At 39.2% G+C, this 27889-nt stretch overlaps 1 protein-coding gene across 2 annotated transcripts in view; it reads right to left on the bottom strand.

Annotated features, from left to right (window-relative positions):
- Positions 1 to 27540, bottom strand: part of LOC143863397 (uncharacterized) — a 31268-nt gene extending 3728 nt beyond the window's left edge. The window contains exon 1 of one of the 2 annotated variants that reach the window (XM_077374064.1): positions 27327 to 27540. In XM_077374064.1, coding sequence (XP_077230179.1) covers positions 27327 to 27378 — 52 coding nt within the window. In that variant the 5' untranslated portion in view covers positions 27379 to 27540. The remainder of the gene's footprint in view (positions 1 to 27326) is intronic. The other variant, XM_077374068.1, reaches the window with a different exon arrangement.
- Positions 27541 to 27889: the final 349 nt, after the last annotated feature.

Genomic DNA, 27889 nt, shown 5'->3' with positions numbered 1-27889 from the left:
TCATCTATACTATATCATCAAGCAAGTAAGTACTCCTTTTGTATCTTGTTTCCATTTTTTTATTCTAAGGTGATTATCTATGGTTGGGATCTTAACGGTTTGACGGTCAGTCATGGTGATTAAATGAATTTTCAAGTAAAAGTTTCAACTGTTAGATACCATCGTACAAATTGAACAGAACATTTTGGAGTTTTATGTCAGTCAGTGAAGCCATCATATGAATCGAATAAATTTTTTTATTAATATGGCGGCATCAGTTGAATGCCTTCATAGCAATCAAATGGATTTTTTTGTAACTTCCAATACTTATGTTATTAAGAACTTTTAAATCAAATGACTTCATAATGTGAATAGTTATTTTTATCAGTCATATGATATAATAACTCCCTATATACTTATGCATTTAGACCACTTTTGGGTCAAATAATTTCATACAACAAAAACCGTATTTAATCTACTTACAGAATCTTTTAAATTTTTTGATTTATTTAATATCTGAAAATTCAGTTTTTAATATATATATTATTTAATTCTGGATTTATTAAATATCCGAAAATACAGATTTATAAATATATATTGATTGGGTTATTTAAAAATCAGAAAATATGGTTTTAATAGATATATATTATCTGTTTTATTTTCTTAAATTATTTGAACGCGAAAATATAGTTTTAATAAATAAGTTCAACTGTTGGGTTTTCATGATCTCTACTACTTGTGTGTGTGTGTGTGTGTGTGTGTGTCTATATATATATATATATATATATATATATATATATATATATATATATATATATATATATATATATATATATATATATATATATATAACTGTGATAGATCAAAAGTTATATAGTATGAATTATGTGCATATATTTAATCTATGTACGTATCCAGTGGCTAGGTTTGTCCCATATAATGTTTTCCTTGATGTCAGTTCTATGCATATATGAACAGAACAAATGATGTTGATGTTCTATGTATTTCACTTAACTATAAAAATTCTATATATCTATCTTAGATAAATCTTTCCTAGAAAAAAAACAGTCCACACAAACAAACCTTAAAAAGGCATTCAACTGATACCGCCATATCAATAAAAAAATTTATTCGATTCATATGATGGCTTCACTGACTGGCATAAAACCCCAAAAAGTTCTGTTCAATTTGTACGATGGTATCTAACAGTTGAAACTTTTACTTGAAAATTCATTTGATCACCATGACTGACCGTAAAACCGTTAAGATCTCAACCATAGATAATCACCTTAGAATAAAAAAATGGAAACAAGACACAAAAGGAGTACTTACTTGCTTGATGATATAGTATAGATGAAAATTGAATCTACCCCCAAACTTTCTTCACTTTCTTTCTTATTTTCTTCTTTTCCCCTCTTCTTCTTTTTTTTTTCTTTTCTAATGTTGTTTGGTTTTTAAGAGACTAGGATAAAAAATGAAATCGAAGTATACTATATATATTCATAAGAGATAAAAAGGACGTGAGTTTTTTTTTTTTTAATTCAAGAAATGAGTGTCCCACAATTTTGGCGAGGGGAGGTTACAATATTCTCCCCCTCCTTTTTGGTTAAGATTTCACCCCTTATTTTTAGTCTTTTGGGTGAGTCAAATGCTTTTGTGAGTTGTAAAGATCTTATCCCTTATTGTTAAGAGTTTTTAAATTTTAAATTAAAGAAACTAATAATCCACAATCCAAAAATCTCCTTATAAAGTTACTTAGCCTCCAAGTAATCTTATTGATTGCTAATTAAAAGCAATCACATAGATTTCCCCATATTTTTTTTGTATTATCCATATCCACCAAATCCCCACTAATTTAGGCGTGTAACAAAAAGGAATAGATTACAAATTTCCAAAACTTTTGTAACGCCTATTTTGGTGGGCAACCATACACGCCCCATATTTTGGTGGCTAAAGTGCATTTCTTTGCTAATTTATTTCACCCAACTTTGCCCCTAATTAATAGTTACTTCTATTATATACTAGTAGGTTAGTCACACCCTTTAATCTTTGGGTTAGAGGTGGGTCCATAAAATCATGTTCAATATATTATATATATATATATATATATATATATATATATATATATATATATACATATATATTCTTTATAATTATCACTAAAAAAAAATGTTGGGTGTTACACTGCCACAATGCTCCTCTGTGTCAACACAAAGCTCGACAATCTGCTCAATCGACTCAAAGATAGGGCAATCCTCTGTAATATACTCTCAATCATCCGTCTCAGGTAATGGCTCAAAAGTCAGGTCACTCGGCTCTGACTCGGGATGATGCTCGGTCAACTCACACAGTGGATCAACCTCACGTGGCTCTGCCAAAATTTCTGTCTCGACTGGTGAAGTGTCAAGCTGCCTCTCTAGATGCTCTGCAACTGGTGCTGGAGAAATCTCTGAATCGTCATGCTCGTCGACGTCGGCCTCATAAATCACTGGACTCTCTGGCTCTATATTGGAGATCTCTGACTCAGTATTTGCCATCATAGACTCAGTATCTGATATAATCAATGACTCAATTATAATGATCTCATCAACAATGTCAGCCGGATCATCAGGCGACTCAATAGTGCTAGCAAAGTCCTTCTCAGGTGATTGATTTGTCAATTTCCTCTCATCCAAGTCATGCACTATTCTTTCCAATATTGCCTGAACTTCAGCTTCGTGTGCAAGTCGAGCGGCTTCTCGTCGAGCGGCTTCTTCATGCATCAATCTTTGTTTATACGTTGCGCGCTCACGTTTCAATCTTTGTTGATAATGATATCATAAATGTTCATAAATTCATAACAAACTTCTTCTCATAGACGGAATCGTGGCGCTCTAGCACGAAGAATTGCCATTTCGACTTGGTGTCTCTACATACTGTATCCTTGACACAACGAATGATTATTTGATGATTATAACCATAGTAGTTATGATATGCATCAAGTGCCTTGATCTATTTTATAAACGCATCCTCGTCATCTCCATAAGGATATTGGTAGTCATCATTTTTTTTGTAGGTAAGCTGGGTAGAAATATGGAACAAATGGTGGAGCCATAAGGATCGGCGTCGAAAAAATAAAATCAACCGTCTGATTTGTTTGTCATGTCAAAAGGAACACAATGCTTTTCGCGAATCTCAGATCGGATTCCTAGATGGCTCGGATTAACGGTCGGACTGAAACAGACGGAAGCCCAAAGTTGCGCGAAGTAGTGCTTGTGCTAGCTGTTGAGTGCGGAAAATGGGCTGGATATACTCTAAAAGTTGTCACGAACAACTTTGATATTGATGGCGAAACCCAATTTTGTGCGGAAGTAACCCGAATGAAGAGAAAAAAACTGAGATTGAGAGAGGATAGAGAAAGTGTAGAGAGAAAAGAAAAGATTTTTTTCCTTCTTTTTTTCTTGATTTTTTTTGGGAGGGGTGCCTAAAGGTAAAAGAAGGGCGTCATATGTGTGGAGAGAATGAGTGGGGGAGTGCCCAAGGTAAGAATGGGGTACTATCCCTTTTTTTTCTTACTAATTAACTTGATAGATTCTGAATTTGTCACGGTTGTTTATCAAATCAAGGGGAGAGGGTACCCAGGGAAGAAAGAGGGATATAAAAGTTACTTTAATGCTTCGTTTGGTTGCACAAAAGCTCGGCAGCCGTCGAAATTTGGATTGGATTTGGCATGCCATTCCACGTTTGGTTGCCAAAATGCATTGGACTCCCATTGATTCCCTTGGATTTCTCACATGCAATAATTGCTTCTCTTTCTTGTCCCCTTCTTCCAAAAGCAAAGAATTATGGTTGAATTTTCTAGGGAATGATGCTCTCTCTATCTCTCTCTTCCCCCTCTCTCCTCTCTCTCTCTCTATATTGGTAATGACACCCCCTACTTTTTCTCCTACTATCCGAGTATTTGCAACGCAACCAAACACTAGTACACAATTTTCCGAGGTAATTCTAGGAAATCAAAATGCTTGTCTCCTCCCTTTGACTTCTTATTCCACTACTCTCTGAGCCACTCCAAGCAACCAAACATAGCATAAAAGTAACTAAGATGGGGGTGGTCCACTAGAAAACAAGGGGGTGGAAATTGATGGCTTTAAAACAGCAAAAGTAATATGGAGGGGGGAGGGGGGTGTGGAAATTGACTTACTATTCCACTACTCTCCGAGCCACTCCAAGCAACCAAACATAGCATAAAAGTAACTAAGATGGGCGTGGTCCACTAGAAAACAAGGGGGTGGAAATTGATGGCTTTAAAACAACAAAAGTAATATGGAGGGAGGGGAGCGCGGGGGGTGTGCTAGGGAGAAAAAGGGGAAAAGAGTTTCCTGTTTGTCTTCTAGTGCCTGCACTTCCCAAGAGTCTTTAGCTAAAAGTAACCTTATTATAATAGTAACTTTCGCCAACCTCAAAAGTAACTGTGACCAGGTAACATCTAACCTTTCTGTATCTTTCACCCAAAAGTAACTTTCCTCTTCAATGATACTCGGTGTGCAAGTTATATATCACCAGGAATAATTTTCTGTTTTTTGAGGCATAGATACATATGTACTGGAAAAGTTAGAAACTTGCCCCTCTTTTTTTATTGCATTTAGTTACCTACTATTGCAGGAATAATAGCAAGGTACCTTGGTATATAGGGTAACCTGCCTTTCTTAGGTAACTTATTCTGCAAGTTAGGGTGAACTTCCTGGGTTGTATACGGCACTAGGAAAGTGGGCCAACCTCACTTACTTTGGTTAAGGGCAAGGTGTCAGAGAGAGAGAGAGAGAGAGAGAGAGAGATGAAGGGCAAGGTGTCAGAGAGAGAGAGAGAGAGATGAAGGGCAAGGTGTCAGAGAGGGAGGGGGGGGATGTTGTGTCATGTTCTCTACAGAAAAAATATGGATTTCCACCCCCCTCCCCTATTAGATCACCTATTCACCTCTATCATTGCCAAATGCTTATTGTTGACCATTGTGCCCTTTGTATGGGAGCGGGCAAGATAGTCGATCATGTGTTCATTCATTGCAGGCACGCCAAGGAGGTCTGGCCAGAATCCTTGATATGTTTGGAGTATCATGGGTGTTCCGGGCTTCCTTCAAGGAGCTCTTAGATGGCTGGTTTTAATGACGTTGCCTAGCAATGGAAGGATCTTATGGAAGTTGGTGTTGCTGGCCTTTATTTGGGTCCTTTGGAAAGTGAGAAATGCGTGCACATTTAAGAACGTAATCAGGAGTGCTTTATCTTCTAACTCCAGTTTTCCTAGTTTTAGTCTGTACTCCACAAATATAAGGTGTTTCTGGAAGGAGATTTATTTTAGTGGGGAGATCAATGACACTGTCGCCCTAGATGGAATCCTTCTGATCCCAGATGGTTAAAAGTAGATTTTGACAGCCAGTTTGGGCTTTGGGCAATCTGGGTGCGGTTGGATTCAAAGGGCTTCTTTGGGACAAAAACGGACACACGAAGTGGTCTTTTTCCGGTCCGATTGGCATTAGGGATTCAAACGAGGCTAAATTCATAGAAGTCCTTCAAGGTATTAGATTTGTTAACCGAAAGTTTAGAGAGAGAGAAATGAATGAGTTAGGGTAATCTCCCCCTGACTCATATCTTTATATTAAAACATAAAGGAATGTACAAAGTCCAAAATGCCCTTAGGCAAGTTACATATTCCAACACTCCCCCTCAAGCTGGAATGTAGATATCATACATTCCTAGCCTGTTACATATATCACTCAATTTTGACTTATTTAAGGACGTTGTAAATATATCAGCTAATTGGTCCCCTGACCGAGTAAACATAGTGCAAATCTCTCTTTTCTGGATTCTTTGACGGATAAAATGACAGTCCACTACAATATGTTTGGTGCGCTCATAGAAGACTGGATTGTTGGCAATGTATATTGCAGCTTTGTTGTCACAATAAAGTTGCGAAGGAGAAGAGAAATGAAGCCAATTTCAGAAAGAAGTGAACGTAGCCAAATAAGTTTTGTGCTTGTCTGTGCCATTGCCCTGTATTCAGCCTCTGCACTGGACTTAGCTATAACATCCTGCTTCTTACTCTTCCATGAAACAAGATTGCCACCTACAAATGTACAATACCCAGTGGTAGACCGTCTATCTGCTGGGGATCCAGCCCAATCTGCATCAGAGAAGCCTTCAACTTTCATATGGCCATGTCTTTTGAACATCAATCCCTTCCCTGGAGCCCCTTTCAAATACTTTAGAATCTGTGTCACCGCAGCCCAGTGAGAAGTACGTGAAGAGCTCATATACTGACTGACAACTCCAACAGCATATGAGATATCTGGCCGAGTAACCGTGAGATATATAAGTTTACCGACAAGCCTGCGATACCTACCAGGATCCTCCAACAACTCTCCATCTTCTGGAACGAGTTTCACATTAGGATCTATGGGTGCAGAAGCTGGTTTAACTCCAAGATTGCCTGTTTCTTTTAGCAAGTCCAAGACATACTTTCTCAGTGATAGGAACAAGCCTCTAGAAGAACGAGCAACCTCTATCCCCAAGAAATACCTGAGTTGACCCAAATCCTTAGTAGAGAATTCCTTTTGCAAGAAGGTTTTCAAACGCTGTATACCTTGTGAATTGCTCCTTGTGATGATTATGTCATCCACATAAACTATCAACAAAATACACCCAGCTGAAGAGTGATAATTGAAGACTGAGTGATTCACTGCGCATTGTTGCATGCCAAAGCGCATGATTGCCTCACTGAAGCTCCCAAACCACGCACGCGGAGATTGTTTAAGGCCATAGAGTGACTTGCGTAGGCGACACACGTAGGAGGAAGTCTCCCCCTGAGCAACAAACCCTGGTGGTTGCTCCATATACACCTCCTCAGTCAGGTCGCCATGGAGGAAGGCATTCTTCACATCCAGCTGATGAAGGGGCCAGCTATGATTAACAGCAAGAGACAGGAGCACACGGACAGAGGGAATTTTCGCAACTAGGCTGAAGGTCTCAGTGTAGTCAACACCAAAAGTCTGAGTGTATCCTTTCGCGACTAACCGTGCTTTTAAGCGCTCGACAGTACCATCAGGGAGGCATTTGATGGAGAAAACCCACCGACAACCAACAGGACGGGCACCAGCGGATAGGGAAACCAGATCCCATGTGTCATTTCTATGAAGAGCGCCCATTTCTAGGTTCATAGCATCACGCCAACCAGGATGGTCAAGAGCCTCAGCCCCTGACTGTGGTAAAGACATAGAAGACAAGGAGGAAACAAAGCTTTGAAAGGTACTGGTGAGCTTATCATAAGAAACAAAATTTGAAATATGATGTGCAGTGGAACAGGATCTCGTACGAGATGCAATAGGAGAATCAGAAACAACAGAGGAAGGCGGAAGAGAAGATACCTGAGAGCGGGAGAGAGGGATCATCGGCTCAGAAGATTATTGTGCGAGAGGAGGTAGAAGAGACCTATCTGTAACTTGGCGCCGCTGATACTGCTGTGTAATTTTAGGTGGAGCTGGCTTCTCCAACGTGGCAGAAGAAGTAGAAGCTGCAGAAGCTGGCCGCATGGAAATAGGAGATGACGGAAGAGAAGCAGTTAGATCTGGTAAAGGAAGCGAGACCTCGGACTCGAGAGAAGGGGTGAAAGATGTCGCGCCATGTTGGAAGAATGCCTCAAACTCAAAGAATGTAACATCGGCTGAGACAAACCAGCGACGCAGACGAGGGCTATAGCAACGATAGCCTTTTCTGCGTACGGGAAAACCCTAGAAAGACACAACGCTCAGACCGGGGATCGAGTTTGTCACGGCTAGGTCCAAGGTGATGAACAAAATAAACGCATCCAAATACACGAGGTGTCAGAGGAAACTGTTCCTTACCAGGAGATAAAATCTCGAAAGAAGAGGCACCCTCTAAAACGGAGGAAGGAAGGCGATTTGCTAAGAAACACGCCGTGAAAAGGGCATCACTCCAGTATGCCTTAGGAACACACATCTGAAAAAGAAGAGTGCGACCTACTTCAAGCAAATAACGAAGTTTCCTCTCAGCAACACCATTCTGTTGAGAGGTGTACGCACATGAAAACTGATGTAAAATCCCATGTTGGGAGAGATAGGATTGAAAGCCATTAGTATCAGAAAAGTTTTCTCTAGCATTGTCAGTACGAAGACATTTAATATTGCAATTATATTGATTCTTAATTTCAGAATGAAATGTGCGAAAAGCAAAGAACACGTCAGATCGACTCTTCAGTAAATATAACCAGGTCATGCGTGAGAAGTCATCAATAAACACAATAAAATACTGAAAGTCAGTACTAGACGCGACCCTAGAGGGTCCCCATACATCAGAATGGACTAATTCAAATGGACTGGACACTCGACTAATGATCCGGGACGGAAACGACACACGACGGTGCTTCCGAGTTCACAGGACTCGCACTGAAAACTAGAAAAAGGTCCGGGAACCAGAGAAGTCTGCTGCAGCCGCTGAAGTGAAGGATGCCCCAGGCGACAATGCCACTGAAATGTATCCACAGAGCTATGTAAGACAGTAGGCGACCGGCAGTCAAGACGATAGAGTCAATCTACCTCACGACCCGTTCCATTCGTCTTCCCAGTCGAGAGATCCTGAAACAAACAATAAGATGGGAAAAATGAGACAGAACAGTGAAGAGATTTAGTAATTTGGCTAACTGAAAGTAAACTAAATGGTGATTTTGGTACACATAAAACAAAAGATAAGGTAAGAGCAGGATGAGGGGAGATATGACCAACACCAGTGATAGGTGTAGTGGACCCATCAGCAAGGGTGATAGACTGAGAGGGAGACGAGAAAGAGCGAAAAGAATGAAGCTGAGAAGAGTTACCAGTCAGGCGATTGGATGCGTCAGAGTCAATGATCCATGACCCTGAGCTAGATAGAAGGGTAGTGGGTGAACTACCTGGCTGGGCGAAACCTGCAGAGGGAGGACGAGAACTGAGCCGCAGACGCTGGAACTTCTCATAATCGGCACGGGATAATGTATAGGTGGAATCAGCTGGTGCAGGAACAGAAGCAGAGGGAGCGCAATCTGAAACAGAAGCAGTAGTAGCACCCATGTGAGCCGAGCGTGCCTGACGAAGCTCGGGATGCAAGGTATAGCAATGGTCAATATAATGTCCCTCGCGTTGACAGTGAGCGCAAAAAGAACGGCCAAGCCACCACCAGAACGACCACCACCACGGCTGGCACGGCCACGACCAGAGGAGGCCCCACCATAGGTCGCGAGAGCAGAACCATCAATAGGGACAGATATCACTGGATCACAAGGAGAGCATTGCTGGACGCGGGAGTAAACCTCAGTAAGGGAAGGAATAGTGCCAGAACCGATAATCTGCACAACACGGATCTGATCCCTCTGACGGGCAGCCTCTGTGAGATCCGTGGTAAGCGGCATGTAAACATCAAGCTGCTGACAGAGGCCAACGAATTGGCTGTAATGGGTGGCAAGAGGAAGATCACCACGGCGGAAACGCACCCACTCAAAATAGGTAGAGCAGATCCGACTAATGTTTGCCACGCCAGAATAAAGAAGAGTAACCTGATCCCAGATCCGTTTCGTAGTAGGCAGAAGTATCAAGGGCCCAGAGACGTGAGGGGCCATACTCTGCCACACAAGGGTACAAACAAGAGCATCCTCCTGTTCCCATCGATCAAAGGTGGGATCCATCGTAGGAGGAAAATCACGACGAATGACGTGGGCTTTCCCAAGGGCAATAAGATACTTCTCGACGGCTGCTTTCCAAGTAACGTAGTTTGCCCCATCCAACTTAACAGTAGTGATCTGTGGTAATGATCCATCCACACAAAGAGATGATGACGAAGAAGAGGCCAAAGAGGGTGTCGGACGAACACCAGGAGCCACTCCTGTGGAAGGATTGTCAAGCACCTCTTCCATAACAACAAGCAAGAAAGAAACAGACAATCCAAACAAAGACGAATAACAGGAGATAAAGGAATAGGTGGGCAAACTAGGATACGCCAAGAAAGCTAGACGCGGCTCCAAGAATGACGGGCATCGACGGAGCTTGACAAGAGGGAAGCCATGGGGCACAGAGGGGAACCGCAAAGACAAACAAGAATCAAAGTAGGATAGGAGATGAAGATCTAACACATAATAACAGGGAGAAAAGAGTGATACGGTTTACCAAGGGATGAAAGGAAGAGGAGGAAAAATGATGTGGGATGAAAAACTTGGGATGTGGGGCTTAACAGCAAACCTAGGAATTGGGGACTAGAAAAAAAAAATTTCGGAGGCGAGGCGAAACGCAGCCCTGGAAACTTATTTCCAGGAAAGTGATTTTTTTTTTGGGGGGGGGGGGGGGGGGGGTCAGCAAATATTTTCCCGAAAAATTTTGGGGGGATGCAAATCCTCGATCCTGGAAAAGGTTTTCCGACCTTGGGAGAAAATATTTTCCTGGAAAATTTTGAAAGGGTGCAAATCCTTGTTGCTGGAAAAAAAAATCCCGCCGTGGGTAGAAAATGGGGGTGGGGTTGCTGCAAGGGGATGGACCAGGAGTTATGCGCAGAGAAGGAGAAGATGGTGGGAGGGAGGGCCTGCTACCTTCGACTCAGAAGGAACGACTCCTTCTCACGAGGAAAAAGACAGCATGCCGGTGTGCATCGGATGAAACTTCAGCCGAAGTTGGGTTTAGGGTTTCACGGCGGGAGGGGAGGGGGTGGCGGAGAAGATGGAGGCTGATAGAGAACCCTACGGATCAGAAAACCCTAAGGCTCTGATACCATATTAACCGAAAGTTTAGAGAGAGAGAAATGAATGAGTTAGGGTAATCTCCCCCTGACTCATATCTTTATATTAAAACATAAAGGAATGTACAAAGTCCTAAATGCCCTTAGGCAAGTTACATATTCCAACAAGATTGTTGGTGGGTATTGACTTGGATTACCTTGTAGTGGAAGGAGACTCCTTAAATGTTTTTTTCAGTGGTAAAAGATTTCATTAAAAGGACCGAGTTTGTCAAAAAATACAAAAGGAAATATACAAATGAAAAGGCTATAGAGACAAATAAGAAGAAACAATCATAAAGATCGAGGAAGAAAATTATATTGTTCCAAAGACTCCAAATGTACCCCTCTCCTAGCTAACTTATCCACCACTCCATTGGGCCGATCTCCTAATGTGACAGAAGGAGATATTAGCAATACCCACTAAGTCTCATTAAATAAATCTGCAAAACGCAAAAGAAAGATATGAGAGCTGGATAGCCATCAAATCACATTTAAGGTGTCTCCTTCCACCACCAATCGATTAAAATCTTCCCCCACTAGAAATTTAACGCCTCGATGGACCGCCCGAACTTCCGCCTCATTATAGTCAGCAACTCCAATAGGACCCACAAAGGCCCATCTCGCCACACCTTCCTCGTCCCTAAGAACTCCCCCAATACCGGCTGAGCCCGGATTTCCAAGACTAGAGCCATCAAAATTAAGCTTGAGAATTCCTCTCTCCGGCAGCACCCAAATTGGAGACTCCCAAAATGTTATCAGGTGCTGGATGGGAGATCTCCCCTTGGAGATTTTTAAAGTTCATTGAGGAGGGTTTAGTCGGGACGAATTTACATGATCTTTGGCGGATTTAATGAATCATGCATTGGTGATGCGTGCCTTTTCAGGAAAACTAAAAATCACATATTCATGGCAAGTTCTCCAAATGTGCAAACTTATAGCACATGACGTCCTTAGAGTTCCAAGTATGAGTAAATATGAATACAAAAGAGTCGCGCTAAAACATATGGTATTTTTAATCGCGATCATCTCTTGAGCCCTAGCGCCCCCTATCTCTCTCCGCCTTCTCCTTCTTCTAGCACTGTTGTCATCTCTCTCCCAAACAAAGGATGAGAGGCGACGTTCTCCTTCTCCCTCTCCACACACAAATTCTCTCTCTCTCTCTCTCTCTCTCTCTCTCTCTCTCTCTCTCTCTCTCTCTCAAAGCTGTTGAAAGCTAGGTCTATAGGGCATTGAATTCTTATAGCTGAGTTTGATGAGCCACACAAATCAGATCATGCTGCCATGATGAATCATATGTCTTGGGCCTTCTTGCCTAACTCTCTGTTTCTCAGGCTTGAGTTCTCAAGAAACAGCACAATATTTCCAGATCAATTGCAAAACCCCAACATAGAGCAACTGTGGATTCAACAAAGAAATATCCGCAATCATCAAGATCGGAAAAAAAAATGTGGTTTCTATGTGTCTTTCTTTATTTCCATCCATTTACTGCGTATCTACAGCAACATCGAAAAAAAATGTAATTTCTATGCAGCTTCTTCATTTCCATCTATTTATTGAGAATCCATAGTTGCTGCATCTTAGTTGCTGTATCTTAGTTGTTGTATCTTCTTTATTGCTGAGATTTCTTTGGTGAATCAGATCATGACTTTTCTGTTCTATCTTCTTTATTTCCATCAATTTATTGTGGTTATTCTAGCCTTAAATTTGTCCCATAATATATGGTACATGATGTACTGATCAAGTGGTTTATATGTATAACTGTTATTCCAGATTGTTCAATTCTTTCTCATTAATCACACATTGTACTTAGTATATACTGAAAACAAAAATGTCATCGATACTTCCCGCATCAGAAACCTCTGGTCTAGAATTCAACCTGTTTGCTAGAATGGAAATACAAAGAACTTACTTGAAAGTGATCATATGTCAATGGCTGTGGCTAGAAATGATGGAAATAAAGGTGAGCAAGAATACTTGTATGGAGCAATGGCTTTAAAATGATGTAAATTATCGACATAGCAACTACAAGCACATAAAATGCATACGACGAAAACAAGAATATTTTGATCATTTACTTATTTGCTTGTGTGTAGGAGGTACTTTGATACTTTGATTGCATTGGATTTTGAATCTGTTAAATCCCATTCGTTGGGTTTAATGAATGAAGGAAAAAATCAAGGCAAGCAAAGATATGGATTCTGATTCGCTGTCTTGGTAATTTGGTTTAGGTTTGCAAGGGTCTTGTTTGATTTCTTATGGATTGGTTCAATTCAAGAATTTTATCTTTTTTTCTCATATTCATGTTCGATTTGTGAGGGTCTTGTTTGTATTGGTAATTTGGTTTAGGGTTTGCAAGGGACTTCTTTGATTTCTTATCGATTGGTTCAATTCAAGAATTTTATCTTTTTTCTCATATTCCTGTTCGATTTGTGAGGGTTTCCCTTTTGTTCATTTCCAATGTAGGAAAATATAACTTCTGTTTTAGTGATATTGACTTCAGTAGGTCATAAAGGCTGTATGTTTGTATAAATGTGTCTGAGAAATCTTGTCACCCTCACTATCTTGAGCCATGGCAGTTCACATCATCAGATCTAAAATGAGTGTACGAATTCCTGAATTATGGATGTCGTGAATCCAATCCTAGTTTACCCACCAAGATAATGTATCTTCTTTGTAAAAATGTCCTCTTTCAGTGATTAAAAGCATAATGTAAGAAAGGATAATGTACCTTCTTTGTAACCATTTTCACCTCTTGGATTTGATATTTTAGCATTTTGGGTTTTATTTTTACCCATATTTTGCCTTTTCTTGATTTCATATGCTTAAGATGAAGGCAAGAAGTGGATTTTTAGCTCAAACAGTAGGGCACTTGGGAAATTGGGTATGACCTGAAGTTTCTCAAGAGGATGGTGGTTCAAACCCACCAAGATTCTTTACTTTGCAATTTATTTTATTGGCATTGCCTTCAATACCAAAACGCAAAAATATCAATTCCATACAAAAATTTGGAGAAACTAGTGGAGGCCTCACACTAGTATTTTGGTCTATTAGGGGCCCCACAAATGAACACTATCATTTTGATCCATGAGTGGGACCTACAAACCCCTGACCTAATAGTAAAAAACTGAATAGTAAACCTCTAGGACTTCAAAGTTGTGCAGTTCTTGATGGCTAACATGCAATTTCATTGTTCGTGTGACTCTAAAAAGTCCTCGTTGAAGTTCCTGTAAGTCAAGAGTCCAGAGTCCAGGCATTCAAAGTCCAAGTCTCCAAACAGTCATTGACATTTCACAAGAGTTCACGCGGCATTCAAAATCTCTTACGAGTAAACAACCCTTGTGAGATACTTGATTGTGTGCAAGGTCACCATGCCCAATTCCATCATGTCAAGAGATTGGTGAATGGAGAGGTGGATCGGTTAGCTTGGGAAGGAGTGTCCCGTGTGGCTATAGAGATTTTTATGTGCCCCCCACCGCCCCCCCGCCCCAAAAAAAAAAAAAATACAAATAAACAAACCATAGTTTCGTAAGACTTCCTTGTGTTGGTGTTTTCTATCCATTATTTGTTGTCCCTCTTGCCTCTACTTGCTCGGTCGGATGCTTCTAACAAATTTTCACTAGTTTAAAAATAATATATCCACAAAATCGGAGGGGAACCATTAATATTACCAGAACTAACATTACAAATGTCCTAAATAAGTATACAACAAAATGCAAGTCTATGTTTCTCCCCATGCACTAGGACCCCCCAAAATTATGATATCCAGTCATAAAAATAAATGAACTTAAAAAAAATGCCATAATTAAAATCTAAACACTGATAATAGGATTTTCTAAACATCTATGCTAAAAACCAAAGCACAATTTCTTAACAAGGTGAACCAACCACCCATGCTAGGATTTTTCTACGAAAATCCAAGTCAGGGTTTCCCCACAACCTCATAATTACACCATAAGAAGGAAAAGAGGGATCATATGAACCATAACTCATGATATTAACAAAATATGTATATTTATATAATATTAATATCATAATAAATACTTGTATTTTGGTTTCAATCTTGCTAATGCTTGTTGTATAACATTATTATAAATATTATATTAGAGATTTGCTAGGCAATTTCACATAAAGCCATTTCACAGGACTTTTTGCATTAAAAACAGCCACATGGGCTCACTTTTGAGAATATTTTGTCTTATTCATTTAATTCATCTGACGTGGCTGTTCTCATATGCAAAAGTCAGACGCGAAATGGCTTTCTTCGAAATATCCTAGCAAATCCCATTATATTATATTAATAAATATCAAGATTATTATAAATGTACTGTAACATCTGAACTGGTGTCCAACACTGTTGAATAATGTATTAGGGTAGTTTAGTCATCATTTATAGTGTAGAGGGTATTGTAGTCATTGTACATTGTTGCTCTAGTTTGGGCCTATATATACATCATTTACATGAGGAGCTCCCTAGTGGAGACTCTCCATCTCTCTATTCCTCTTCTTCTTCCTATCTCTAACCCTAACTCCATTTCTAACATGGTATCAGAGTCAATGGGTTGATCTTTCAAGAAGGAAAGAAGAAGAGTCTATCTCCCCCCACGCCATCATCTATTTCTCTTGTATCTCTCTCGTATCTCGTTTTTCTCTCTTTATCTCCCTATAATTTCTATTCAAATCTTCCCTAAGATCTCTCTCCCCTATTGTCTCTCTCGTATTTCTCTGTTTTTGTTTCAAACCCCTAAAATCTCTCTCGGTATTTTCAGTGACGTCATTCTCTCTCTCGGCAAATCCATTTTCCTCGTCCGTATTTACTCTCTCTCTCTCTCTCTCTCTCTCTCTCTCTCTCTCTCTCTCTCTCTCTCTCGTTTGGGTTGCTGTATGGAGTGTTGTCTTCTTGTCCTTCATCCTTATCTTTGTTTTTCTCCATCTATATTTGTTGTGTTTCATGTCTTTTGTCTTCCTCTCTAAGATGCCTACAAAGTATTTGATAAAATGTCTCAAAGGGGTTTTGTGCCTTGAAAGTTTTCTTTCCGTTTCAAGTTGAAGGCCTTCGGCCTCAACTTGAGGAGGAGTGTTGTCTTGTATTGTTTCTTATGGTTCTCTTCTTCTTCTTTTTTGATGTTATCTCTTTCTTTACATCTCTTTCTTTACATTGTCTTCTATGTATTGTTGTCCGTCTTTTATGTAGTTCTTCAAGGCGCACATCAACTGTTTGCTCAAATGTTTATGAGAGGTGTAGTTCCTTGTTTCTCTTCGTTTTTTTGTCTTCGCGCACACCAAGTGTTCGGTGAAATGTCCGAGAGGGGTGTAGTGCCTTATTTCTTTTCGTTTTTTTTTTCGTTGCAAGTTGACCTTCAACTTGAGGGGGAGTGTTCTCATTTTGTTTTCATATAGTTCTTTGTGTCTTTTCTTGGTCGAGTGTTATAGTGATGTCTTCTTGAAGGAGTGTTGCTATGTCGTTATGTTGTCTTTTATTGAGGAAGAGTGTTATCGTCTTCTATTTTTGTTATTCGTTCGTCCCCTTGGTGATTATTATCGTCTTTCTTGTTTTCATGTCTTGTTTTCATCTCTTCGTGCTGTCTGGCTTTATGCCTTATCTTTTTGTTTGTCTTGATATTGTCCGCCTTGTCTTGTCATCTTCGGGCTCATGTAGTTTCACCCGAGGGAAAGTGTTGTTGTGCTCCTAGTCAGTCTTTGTCTTCTTGGCTTTATGCCTTATCCCCTCTTTTCTGGGCGATCGCTTCTATATCTATCATTGGTCGGCTCTCTTACAGGCGACGGTCTTTTCCCGTTGACGCCTCTCTTCCGGGCGATGGTGTCTCATCATTGGTCAACTCTTTTTCAGGCAACGATGTTCATGTCGTCGACCTTGTCTTCAGGCGATGGTTTCCCCATTGTTGGTTGGTTATCTTCTCCCTCCTTTTCCGGGCGAAGGCTTCCATATCCATCGTTGGTCGACTCTCTTACAGGCAAAGGTCTTTTTCCGTCGACCTCTCTTTTTCGGGCAATGGTTTCCCCATCGTTGGTCGGCTCTTTCAGGTGACAATGTTCATGCCGTCGACCTAGTCTCCATACGATGGTGTCCCCATCATTGGTTGGTTTATCTTTTCCCTTCTTTTTTTTATTGTATTCAGGCGACAATGTTCATGCCGTCGACCTTGTGACCCGACGATGGTTTGCCCATCGTTGGTTGGTTATCTTCTCTATCTCTTCTTCTCTCTACGCGACGGTTTCCCTGTCGACCTTGTCTTCGATGGTTACCCCATCGATGGTTATCTTCTATTGGTGGGGTGCTGCTTAGCTAGTGTTCCTACTCATGGTGCTTCGCCGTTGCTCACGTGCACACCTTTGGTGTGCCTTTTTTGCTCGATGGATCATTACTATTCCCGTAAGCCCAATGGTTACCATCTTGGCATTCCCATCTTCTTTTGATGATTCCAAAACACAAGTGATTTTATTTCACTAAAGTGTTTGAATGTCTTAGTTGTAGACCATGATAGAGTGATATCAAGGTTGCTTGGATCAAGGCCAAAAAGCTCTCATTGAACCATATTCGGAAGGTCAAAGACATTGGAGATCCAAGACACAAGAAGTCTTGAAGCGGTGCAAAGTGATCATCATTTTATTTAAGTCTTTTTAGATTGTATAAATCCAATCCTAGTTTAAGTTTTGAGAAGCATAAAATGGAGTAAATCACACACCCCTAAATAGGCTTATAATGGTAGAGTGATTGCCCTTGTGGTGCTCCAAGACTTTGGAAACCTCATAACAATCCCATCTATGTGTAAATAGGAAGTCCAAAAGGCCCAAATCAAATCAGCATAAAATCTGGAAAATCTGCTGAAAAAAAGGCTTCTCGGAACTCCGAGAATGTCCTCGGAGCTCCGAGAAATGGTCCAGGGATCAAATATTTCATCCCTGCTTGTATTCTCGGAACTCCGAGAATGGTCCGAGTGCAAAAAAAAAAATAGCTGTTGGGACTTCTGCGAAATTACCACTATGCCCCTGTAACGGTCATATTTGGTTCTTTCCTATTTATATGGATTCTAAACTTCACCAAACAAAATCCTTACACTCTAAAATATTATTGGAACATCCTAAGAGTGATTCATTCAAGCTTATTTTATGCCTCTCAACCCCTAGATTAAGGATTTGGATTATAGGCTTTCATTTGTACATCTTCTTCAAGTTTGTAAACCCTTGTGAGGGATATTGTTTTTTCTTTTCTTCAATCATTGTAAGAGGGCAAGTGTTGGTGGAGACGCGTAGCCATCTCCACGGAGTGAGTATCCTCAGTGTATTTGGGTTGATTCACCTCCGTTAAGGGAATCGAACTAGTGAAGCCATCAAGAATTCTTGGTGGAGTGGAGTAGGTCCTTGGTTTGGACCGAACCACTTAAAAATCTCTGATGCACTCTTTCTTATCTCTTTTATTTTTCTTGCACTTGTGATTTTTATTTTCCGTTGTACTTAAGTTTTTCTTGCCATTGTTGTTTTTAGCTTCCGCATTCCGTATTTTGGCAAAAGTTTTAAAATCTTATACACCCCCCACTTTGGGTTGCCATCTAGGGCCAACAAGGATTTCACCTGCCGAGGTGCACGGTTCAATCCTTTGTGGTTCCTGACTTATTTGCCGGGTTCTCATTCAGGGGGAGACCTAGTTGTGACTGCTCTCGCCGTAGTGCTACTTCAGGGGGAGCTGTTCGTTTTTTGGTGGCCGCTGTTCTCGATGACCGTACTCTTATTGTGGCCGTTATCTTTTGTTATGCTTTCCTTATGTATTTATTCACCACACCAGCTTGAGGAGTGTTATACCAAGTTTGATGTGCGTATGAGATTATGTACTTTTTTTTATTTTTAGTTGTTTATTGTAGTTTTCTTTGTAGCAAGTTGGAGTTCCATAGCATATACACTCCAGCTTGAGAGGGAGTGTTGAATAATGTATTAGGGTAGTTTATTCCATAGTTGCAGGAAACGCTGGGGCAAAGCGGGAAACGCGTTTCCACGGAAACGATACGTAAAAAAAAAAAAATAGTGAAACGGATGGGAAACGTTGCGGAAAAGCCCGTGAAACGCATGAGAGAGAGAGACTCATCTTTCCCTTCTTCTTCAGTTCTCCGGCTGGCCAGAGAGAGAGAGAGAGGGAGAGAGATGGAGGCGTTTGGGAGAGATGGCATGATTTCTGCATAAAAAGACATTATATACATAAGCTATATATTCGCCCCATTCTTTTATTTGGAACAGCCCTCTTTTGTGTATTTATGACTCTTTTTTTACACTTGATGGGCTGTCCCCAATAAACAAAGGGGAGAATGCTTATGTAAATAAGTGATATGTTCACACCTTTTTTTACTTGGAACAGCACCCTTTAGTGTATTTATCTCTCGTTTTTTACACTGGATGGGGATGTCCCCAGTAAACAATAGGGCTACACATCACAACCATATTTTAATATTTGCACAGCTGTCTTTTCTCTTTAATCGATTTCATCACAACCATATTTTAATATTTGCATAGTTGTCGCCGGTCTTTTCTTCTTTAATCGATTTGTGAGCTTTTTGGGGAAATGTAATAAACTTTTGACAGCTCTTTAAATACTAAAAAGGACAAGATGGTCTGTGCAGATCTCAAAATACTGGGGACAGCCCCATCTAGTGTAAAAGGTGAGTCATAAATACACTAAAGGGGGCTGTTCCAAGTAAGAAAATGGGTTGAATATATTACTTCCAACATAAAGTATTCACCCCTTTTGTTTACTGGGGACAACCCCATCCAGTGTAAATGAGGAGCCGTAAATACTCTAAAGAGGGCTGTTCCAAGTAAAAAATGGGTCAATATATTACTTACCTACACTAGATGGGGCTGTCCCCGGTAAACAAAAGGGGCGAATTATTACCCTTTATATATCACATGATTTTGATAAAAAGAGGGAAAAAGTTTTCAAGAAAACGCGTCTCACGTTTCTCCTTTAATTTTTTTCAAGCGTTTCACGTTTCCGTTTCACGCTTCCGTTTCCCGACCTAACAACTATGGTTTAGTCATTACTTATAGTGTAGAGGGTATTGTAGTCATTGTACATTGTTGCCCTAGTTTGGGCCTATATATACATCATTTACATGAGGAGCTCCCTAGTAGAGACTCTCCATCTCTCCATTCCTCTTCTTCTTCTTATCTCTAACCCAAACACCATCAATATAATCATAATATCCACAACAGGAAGGCAAATTCATAAAATCACCTAAATTAAAATCGAACACCCATTTTCAGATTTTCACAAAGGGATTTGCTAGGGACCATTGCAGAAAGGCATTTTGCGGTTGGCTGTTGCATGTGAGGGCAGCCACCTCAGATGAATTAAATGAATAAGACAGACAAAATCTACCGAAAAGTGAGCCTGTGTGGATGCTCTCACATGCAACAGCCAGCTGCGACATGCCTTCCTGTGATGATCCCCAGCAAATCCCTTTTACAAATTCCCAAATTAGATTTTTCCCACGACGACACATAAAAATCTCCAGAAGAAAAAAATTGGGATAAATAATAGCAGAATATCTACACATGAGCCCTACATGACCTACAACAGAATACCAAAAATCAGAAGTATTCTACAAAAACACCCAAATTAGATTTTTTCCAAATACATTCGGATCTAAATAATATGAATATCCAAAATTATCACTGAAACCATAATATCTACCGAGAGAATAAAAGTCAGAAACTTTACCATATCTAAAATCTAATGCATCCATATTAAAATTCCACAAATATGAAAATAAAATCAAAAACATTACCAGGAGCAAAATCAGAATAGCCCAAATCAGGTTTCTTCTACAAACACCCAAATCAAGATTTCTCCAGATGTAATCAGATTCTATGCAATACCAATATTACCAAAGAAATTTTAATATCCAAAACCAAAAAATAAAAGGACCAAAAAAAACAGCACAAAAAAAATCCAATGCACTCAGATTCTAAATAACATCCAACACTATCACTGAAATCACAATATCCACCGAGAAAAATAAAAAGTCAGAAACATTACCATATCAAAATCTAAGGCATCCATATTAAAATCCCACATATATTCATACCAGCAAGAACAATGGAGGGGGTGAAATTTATCATTACTGTTCTGTACATCTCTGTCTCCCTTCCTTTTCACAGGCGGACAAAAAATGAGCATTCCAAGACTCATATATGCATGAGCATGCCAAGTGTCCATAAATGCTATGATTCATGGCCGGCATCTTTGAACTAAATATGTTCTACGGTAAGCTTGCCACATAAAATCTGAGTCTTCACCAGTCTCGGATCCGGCAACGATCATATAACCAAGTAGCTGGAAATATCTCCAAGGAGAGGATTTTGCCCAGTAGAAGAGGAATCCTCAAGGATCTTGGGCCCAATGGGTTTGGACCTATGATTTGTGGACATGGACACGGGTGTCGTGTCTCGATACGGACACAAAGTGTTGGACACAGCGAACACCCAAAATTTAGAAACGGGACACGGCTAAAATAGAAAGTATATATATATATATATATATATATATATATATATATATATATATATGATACAACGGCAAATACTAGTTAAAGAAGAACAAAAAAAGAATTTATAATAAAAGAAGAATTAATAATAAAAGAGATAAACACAATATGCAATAATAAAACAGAATGTCACACTTGACACGGCACAAAAACGTGTCCACACGCCTACATTAAGTCTAACACTTATAGCAGTACATTTGAAAGTGTCCAAAGGAGTGTCGCCACGGGTGGACACGCATGTCGTGTCGGACACGAAATGACACGTGTGTCAGGAATAAATTCGAAGTGTCGGCTAAATCATGGGTTTGGACGCTACTGATCTATAGTGGCGTTGGATGAAGAGATGACATCTTCGGCTTAATCTGTGACGGGTGCAAGGTCGAGAGATGCTCAAGAGAAACTGATGGTGTTGAGGTTCTGTTGCAGTAGGTAGAAGAATCCAATAAATGAGAGATTTTAGGTAAAAATAGAATGAACAAAGAGGAAATAGAAATGGGTTTTCAGCGGTTGTGTTGGTGGCCCAGCGGACGGCTAGATTGACGGATTTTCTAAGGTTAGATTGACAGATTTTCTAAGGTTGTAGTCAGGTCCAATCAACCCGCTCTGATACCATGTTAAATTTATGATTTTCTCTAATCTCAGATATATTTTCATTAACAATAGAGATTGCCTAAATAAGCAATTACAGATAAAGATAAACATGAGGAAAGAGATAAAGATAAGATTTAGCCTAGATTATCCTAATCCAACCCAACTACCTAATCAAGCTAACTAATATCATCATCTACTAATGTCATCCTCTATCACATATGATCTCGCATATTTTAACATACTTCTTTCTCTCCTTCTACTTCTTCTTATCTTTTCTTCTTTTCTTTGCTACCTTTACCTCTCTTCTTGATCTACATCTCTTCTTCTTGTTTTCCCCCTTCTTTCTTCCCTATTTAAGATTGTTCTCTTTTATTCTATTGTTATTTAAGATTGTTCAATTCTTTCTCGTTAATTTTTTTTTTTAAATTGACAAATATATTCATACCAGTAAAATTACAAGGGGACCAGTAGTCCCACTAGATTTACATAGTATGAATTGCCCAGGAGCATTCCCCTTGGCCCAAAAGAAAAACCATTTCCCCTTACATTACCCAATAGCCTCAATTGAATCGAATCCAGCAAAAAGTACCATATTTGTGGGACCCCCAAGTCAAGATTGTGACCTGCCACATCACACCAATTTCTCCACTACAGTCCGCTGGCAAATTCGATTTTCAAAAATCCCGCTCGAAGGCCCAGAGCTATTGTGCGCCCCTAACCGTGCACGATAGCCAACCACCCAACATCATCATCCAATCTCCGGCGGCCTCCACCTCAAACCACCACCAAACACCGACGGCTCCCCATTAAAAATATATCAAATCCTTCCACACCATCCGCTCCAAAACCTACTTCCACTAACCCAAAAATCATCCCATCCAAAAGTATACTCCAAGCCCTAACACTAAACCGTAACCCTAAAGACTATCATACTCCCCACCTCCTTCTCCATTCAACCCTGACCCTAACAACCCTAAAACTCCCCTCCTCCTCCTCCTCCTTCAAACCTTAACCCTACAAGATTCATTGCCGCTATCCACAACCTCCCTCACCTCCATATCCAACATCCTCCTTTTCCCCTGAATCCGAACACCCTTTTCCTTACATCGGCCCCTTCCACAGCCTCCAACGACTCCCCCACCCACTTTCTCCATCATCCCTAACTAGATCCAGCTCTTTCACCATTAAATCAGGCCTTCTCGAGCCTCGTTAATCCAACATCGTACTTAGTATATACTGAAAACAAAGATGTCATTTATACCAGAAACCTCTGGTCTAGAATTCAACCTGTTTGCTAGAATGGTAATACAAAGAACTTACTTGAAAGTGATCATATGTCAATGGTTGTGGCTAGAAATGATGGAAATAAAGGGCAGGAAAAAAAAAAAAAAGGTAAACAAGAATGCCTGTATGGACCAATGTCTTTAAAATAATGTACATTATTTTAAAGACATACCAACTACAAGCATATAAAATGCATATGATGAAAACAATAATATTTTGGTCGTTTGCTTATCTGCTTGTGTAGGAGGTAGTTTTATACTTTGATTGCTTTGGATTTTGAATCAGTTAAATTCCATTCGTTGGGTTTAACGAATGACAAAATCAGGGCAAGCAAAGACATGGGTTTCTCATTTGCTGTATTGGTAATTTGGTTTAGGGTTTGCAAGGGTATTGTTTGATTTCTTATGGATTGATTCAATTCAAAAAGTTTATCTTTTTTTCTCATATTCTTGTTCGATTTGTGAGGGTCTCCCTTTTGTTCATTTCCAATGTAGGAAAATATGATTTCTATTTTAGTGATGTTCGCTTCATTAGGTCATAAAGGCTGCATGTTTGTATAAATGTGTCTAAGAAATCTTGTCACCTTCACTATCTTGAGCCATGGCAGTTCACATCATCAGATCCAAAATGAGTACACAAATTCCTGAATTATGGATGTCGTGAATTCAATCCTTGTTTACGCACCAAGATAATGCATCTTCTTTGTAAAAATGTCCTCTTTCAGGGATTAAAAGCATAATGTAAGAAAAGATAATGTATCTTCTTTGCAACCATTTTCACGTCTTGGATTTGATATTTTTGCATTTTGGGTTTTATTTTTACCCATATTTTGCCCTTTCTTGATTTCATATTGCTTAAGATGAAGGCAAGACGTGGATTTTTAGCTCAAAAGGTAGAGCACTTGGGAAACTGGGTACGACCGAAAGTTTCTCAAGAGGATGGTGGTTCAAATCCACCAAGATCCTTTACTTTGGAACCTATTTTATTAGAATGCCTTCAATACCAAAAACGCAAAAAATGACCGGAAGTTTCTCAATAGGATGGTGGTTCAAATCCACCAAGATCTTCTACTTTGCAACTTATTTTATTGACATTGCCTTCAATACCAAAAAGGCAAAAAATCAATTCCATGCAGAAATTTGGAGAAAATAGTGGAGCCCGCACACTAGTATTTTGATCTATTAGGGGCCCGACAAATGAACACTGTCATTTTGATCCATGAGTGGGACCCACTACAAACCCCTGAGCTAATAGTAAAAAACTGAATATTGAACCTCTAGGATTTCAAAGTTGTGTAGTTCTTGATGACTAACTTGCAATTTCTATTTATTATTTGTTGTCCCTCTTACCTCGATTTGCTCAGTCAGGTGCTTCTAAAAACTTTTGACTAGTTTAAATATAAAATGTTCACAAAATCGGGGGTGGGGAGACCAATGTTACCGGGATCGCCCTCCCACCCTCCAACCCACGATCCCGGGTCGCCGACCCGAAACATGGGTCATTTGCGCCCCGGATCACAAAACTGGCGACCCAAGGGAAAGGGAGAGATGCATAGAGAGGGGGGACACTTTGGTGGACTAGGAAAAGAGAGTTGCACAATAGCTTATTAGTTTGTTCATGTTTTTATGTTTTTATTTCAGAACTGGGTAGTTATTTTCAATTTGCTTTCAATTAATCTTGAGAATGCAATATATGTTGGTACTTAATTCAGTGATATTTGGAGATCTTCAAATTTTATATATTATGGATTGGATTGAAACTGAAATTTTTATTTTGAATATATATGAATGCCATACACAAGGTTTTTGGTTTTGTTTATTAAATGTATGTGGTATGGACTATAGAATGATATTCTCATAAAAATATATGAAATTATATATAGAGAGTACCAGAGCGACCCAGATTTGCGATCCAAAGGACCGAAATAGTGAACCGACTTATAGCCTACCCCCATCGTACCGCATACCGGGCTACCATCATACCCCTTACCCGTTCTCGTACCGCGTACCGGAACGAACCGCGTTCCAGGTAACCTTGGGGGAGACCATTAATATTACCAGAACTAAAGTTACAAATGTCCTAAAAAAGTATATAACAAAATGCAATTCTAGATTTCTCCCCGCGCACTAGCACCATAAACAGCTTCAGTGTTACCCCAAAATTATGAAATCCAGTCAAAAAAATAAGTGAACTTCAAAAAAACGCAATAATTAAAATCTAAACACTGATACTAGGATTTTCTAAACATATATGCTAAAAAACAAAGCACAATTTCTCTACATAAGGTGAATCCTAACAATAGCCAACCACCCATGTTAGGATTTTTCTACGAAAATCCAAGTCAGGGTTTCCCCACAACCTCATAATTAGTCCATAAGAAGGAAAAGAGGAATCATAAGAACCATAACTCATGATATTAACAAATATATGTATATTTATATATAATACTAATATAATAATAAATAGTTGTATTTTGGTTTCAATCTTGGTTTCAATATTGCTAATGCCTGTTATATAACATTTTTATAATTATTATATTAGAGAGCTGCTAGGCAATTTCGTAGAAAGCTATTTCACGGCCGACTTTTGCATGAAAAAACAGCCACATGGGCTCACTTTTGAGAATATTTTGTCTTATTCATTTAATTCATCTGAAGTGGCTGTTCTCATATGCAAAAGTCAGACGCGAAATGGCTTTCTTTGAAATTTCCTAGCAAATCCAATTATATTATATAAAGACATATCAAGATTCTTCTACATGTACTGTAACATCTGAACTGATGCCCAGCACCATCAATATAATCGTAATATCCACAACAAGAAGGCAAATTCATAAAATCACCACAATTAAAATCTAACACCCATTTTCCGATTTTCACAAAAGGATTTGCTAGGGACCATTGCATAAAGGCATTTTGCGGTTGGCTGTTGCATGGGAGGGCAGCCACCTCAGATGAATTAAATGAATAAGACAAAATCTGCCAAAAAGTGAGCCTGTGTGGATGCTCTCACATGCAACAGCCAGCTGCGAAATGCCTTTCTGCGATGATCCCTAGCAAATCCCTTTTAGAAATTCCCAAATTAGATTTCTCCCACAACGACACATATTCATCTCCGGAAAACAAAAATTGGGATCAACAATAGCAGAATATCTACACATGAACCCTACATGACATACAACAGAATACCAAAAATCGGTAGTATTCTACAAAAACACCCAAATTAGATTTTTTTTCCAAATACATTCGGATCTAAATAATATACAAAATTATCATTGAAACAATAATATCCACCAAGAGAATAAAAGTCAAAAACATTACCATATCTAAAATCTAAGGCGATGATATTAAAATTCCACAAATATGAAAATAAAATCAAAAACATTACCAAGAGCAAAATCAGAAAAGCTAAATCAGGTTTCTTCTACAAACACCCAAATCAAGATTTCTCCACATGTAATCAGATTCTACGCAATACCAATATTACCAAAGAAATTTTAATATCCAAAGCCAAAAAAGAAACAGACCCAAAAAACACAAAAATTAACTTTTCTTCCAATGCACTCAGATTCTAAATAATATCCAACACTATCACTGTAATCACAATATCCACCAAGAAAAAAAGTAAGAAACATTACCATACCTAAAATCTAAGGCAACCATATTAAAATCCCACAGATATGAAAATCAAATCAAAAACATTACCAGGAGCAAAATCAGAAAAGCCAAATCAGGTTTCTTCTACAAACACCCAAATCAAGATTTCTCCAGATGTAATCAGATTCTTTGCAATACCAATATTACCAAAGAAATTTTAATATCCAAAACCAAAAAAATAAAGGATCAAAAGAAAAGGCAAAAAAAATAAATTCCAATGCACTCAGATTCTAAATAACATCCAACACTATCACTGAAATCACAATATCCACCAAGAAAAAAAGTCAGAAACATTACCATATATTAAAATCCCACAGATATGAAAGTAGCAAAATAAGAATAGCCAAATCAGGCTTATTCTACAAAAACCCAAATCAAGATTTCTCAACATGTAACAAGATTCTATGCAATATCAACATTACCAAAGAAATTTTAATACCCAAAACCAGAAAAATATGAGAACAAAAAAAAGAAGGAATTACCCCACTCGTCTTGTTCAATAGAGGAAGTGGATTGAACTGAAGATGGATCCATGAAGCGCAAATGACATGGATTTCAATCAGTACAGGGCACAAAAGCCCAGCACTTTGAGATCAAATAAAAAGGAAAAAAAAACCCAACCCTAAGAAAATTAACACTAGGGTTTCTTTCAGAGCTTCAAGAAGATAAAAATAAAGAGAGAAATGGGATTGCATGAAGCCTTATTTATAGGGGATGTTTTCGCCAGGGCAAAATAGTTTATAGAAATGACTATATTACCCCGCTGTTTTTTCGAACTGACTAACGTGAGTCCTATTACAGCCATGACAGGTTAAAGAAGGAAAGGATATTTTTGTCATAATGATTTCGAGGGGTAATTTGGTAAAATAATAGACTGGTGGCGTGGCCCGTGTGATTCTTCTACTCTATTTGTTTTTCTTGGCTAGTGACATTGGCACTGCCATGTTTTGATAATTACACTAAGTTTTCTTGTCTTTTTATGATTTAAACTGCTGTCAAAGGTTATTCAAAAAGTTCTCACAAGCCAATTAAAAAAGAAAGACAA

The sequence above is a fragment of the Tasmannia lanceolata genome, unplaced genomic scaffold (genome assembly GCF_043159265.1).
Source record: "Tasmannia lanceolata isolate RefF3 unplaced genomic scaffold, GAP_Taslan_0.1 ptg000003l, whole genome shotgun sequence".
Taxonomy (NCBI): Eukaryota; Viridiplantae; Streptophyta; class Magnoliopsida; order Canellales; family Winteraceae; genus Tasmannia; species Tasmannia lanceolata.
Note: the sequence above shows the minus strand (reverse complement) of the source record. Positions and strands in the feature narration are given on the sequence as shown.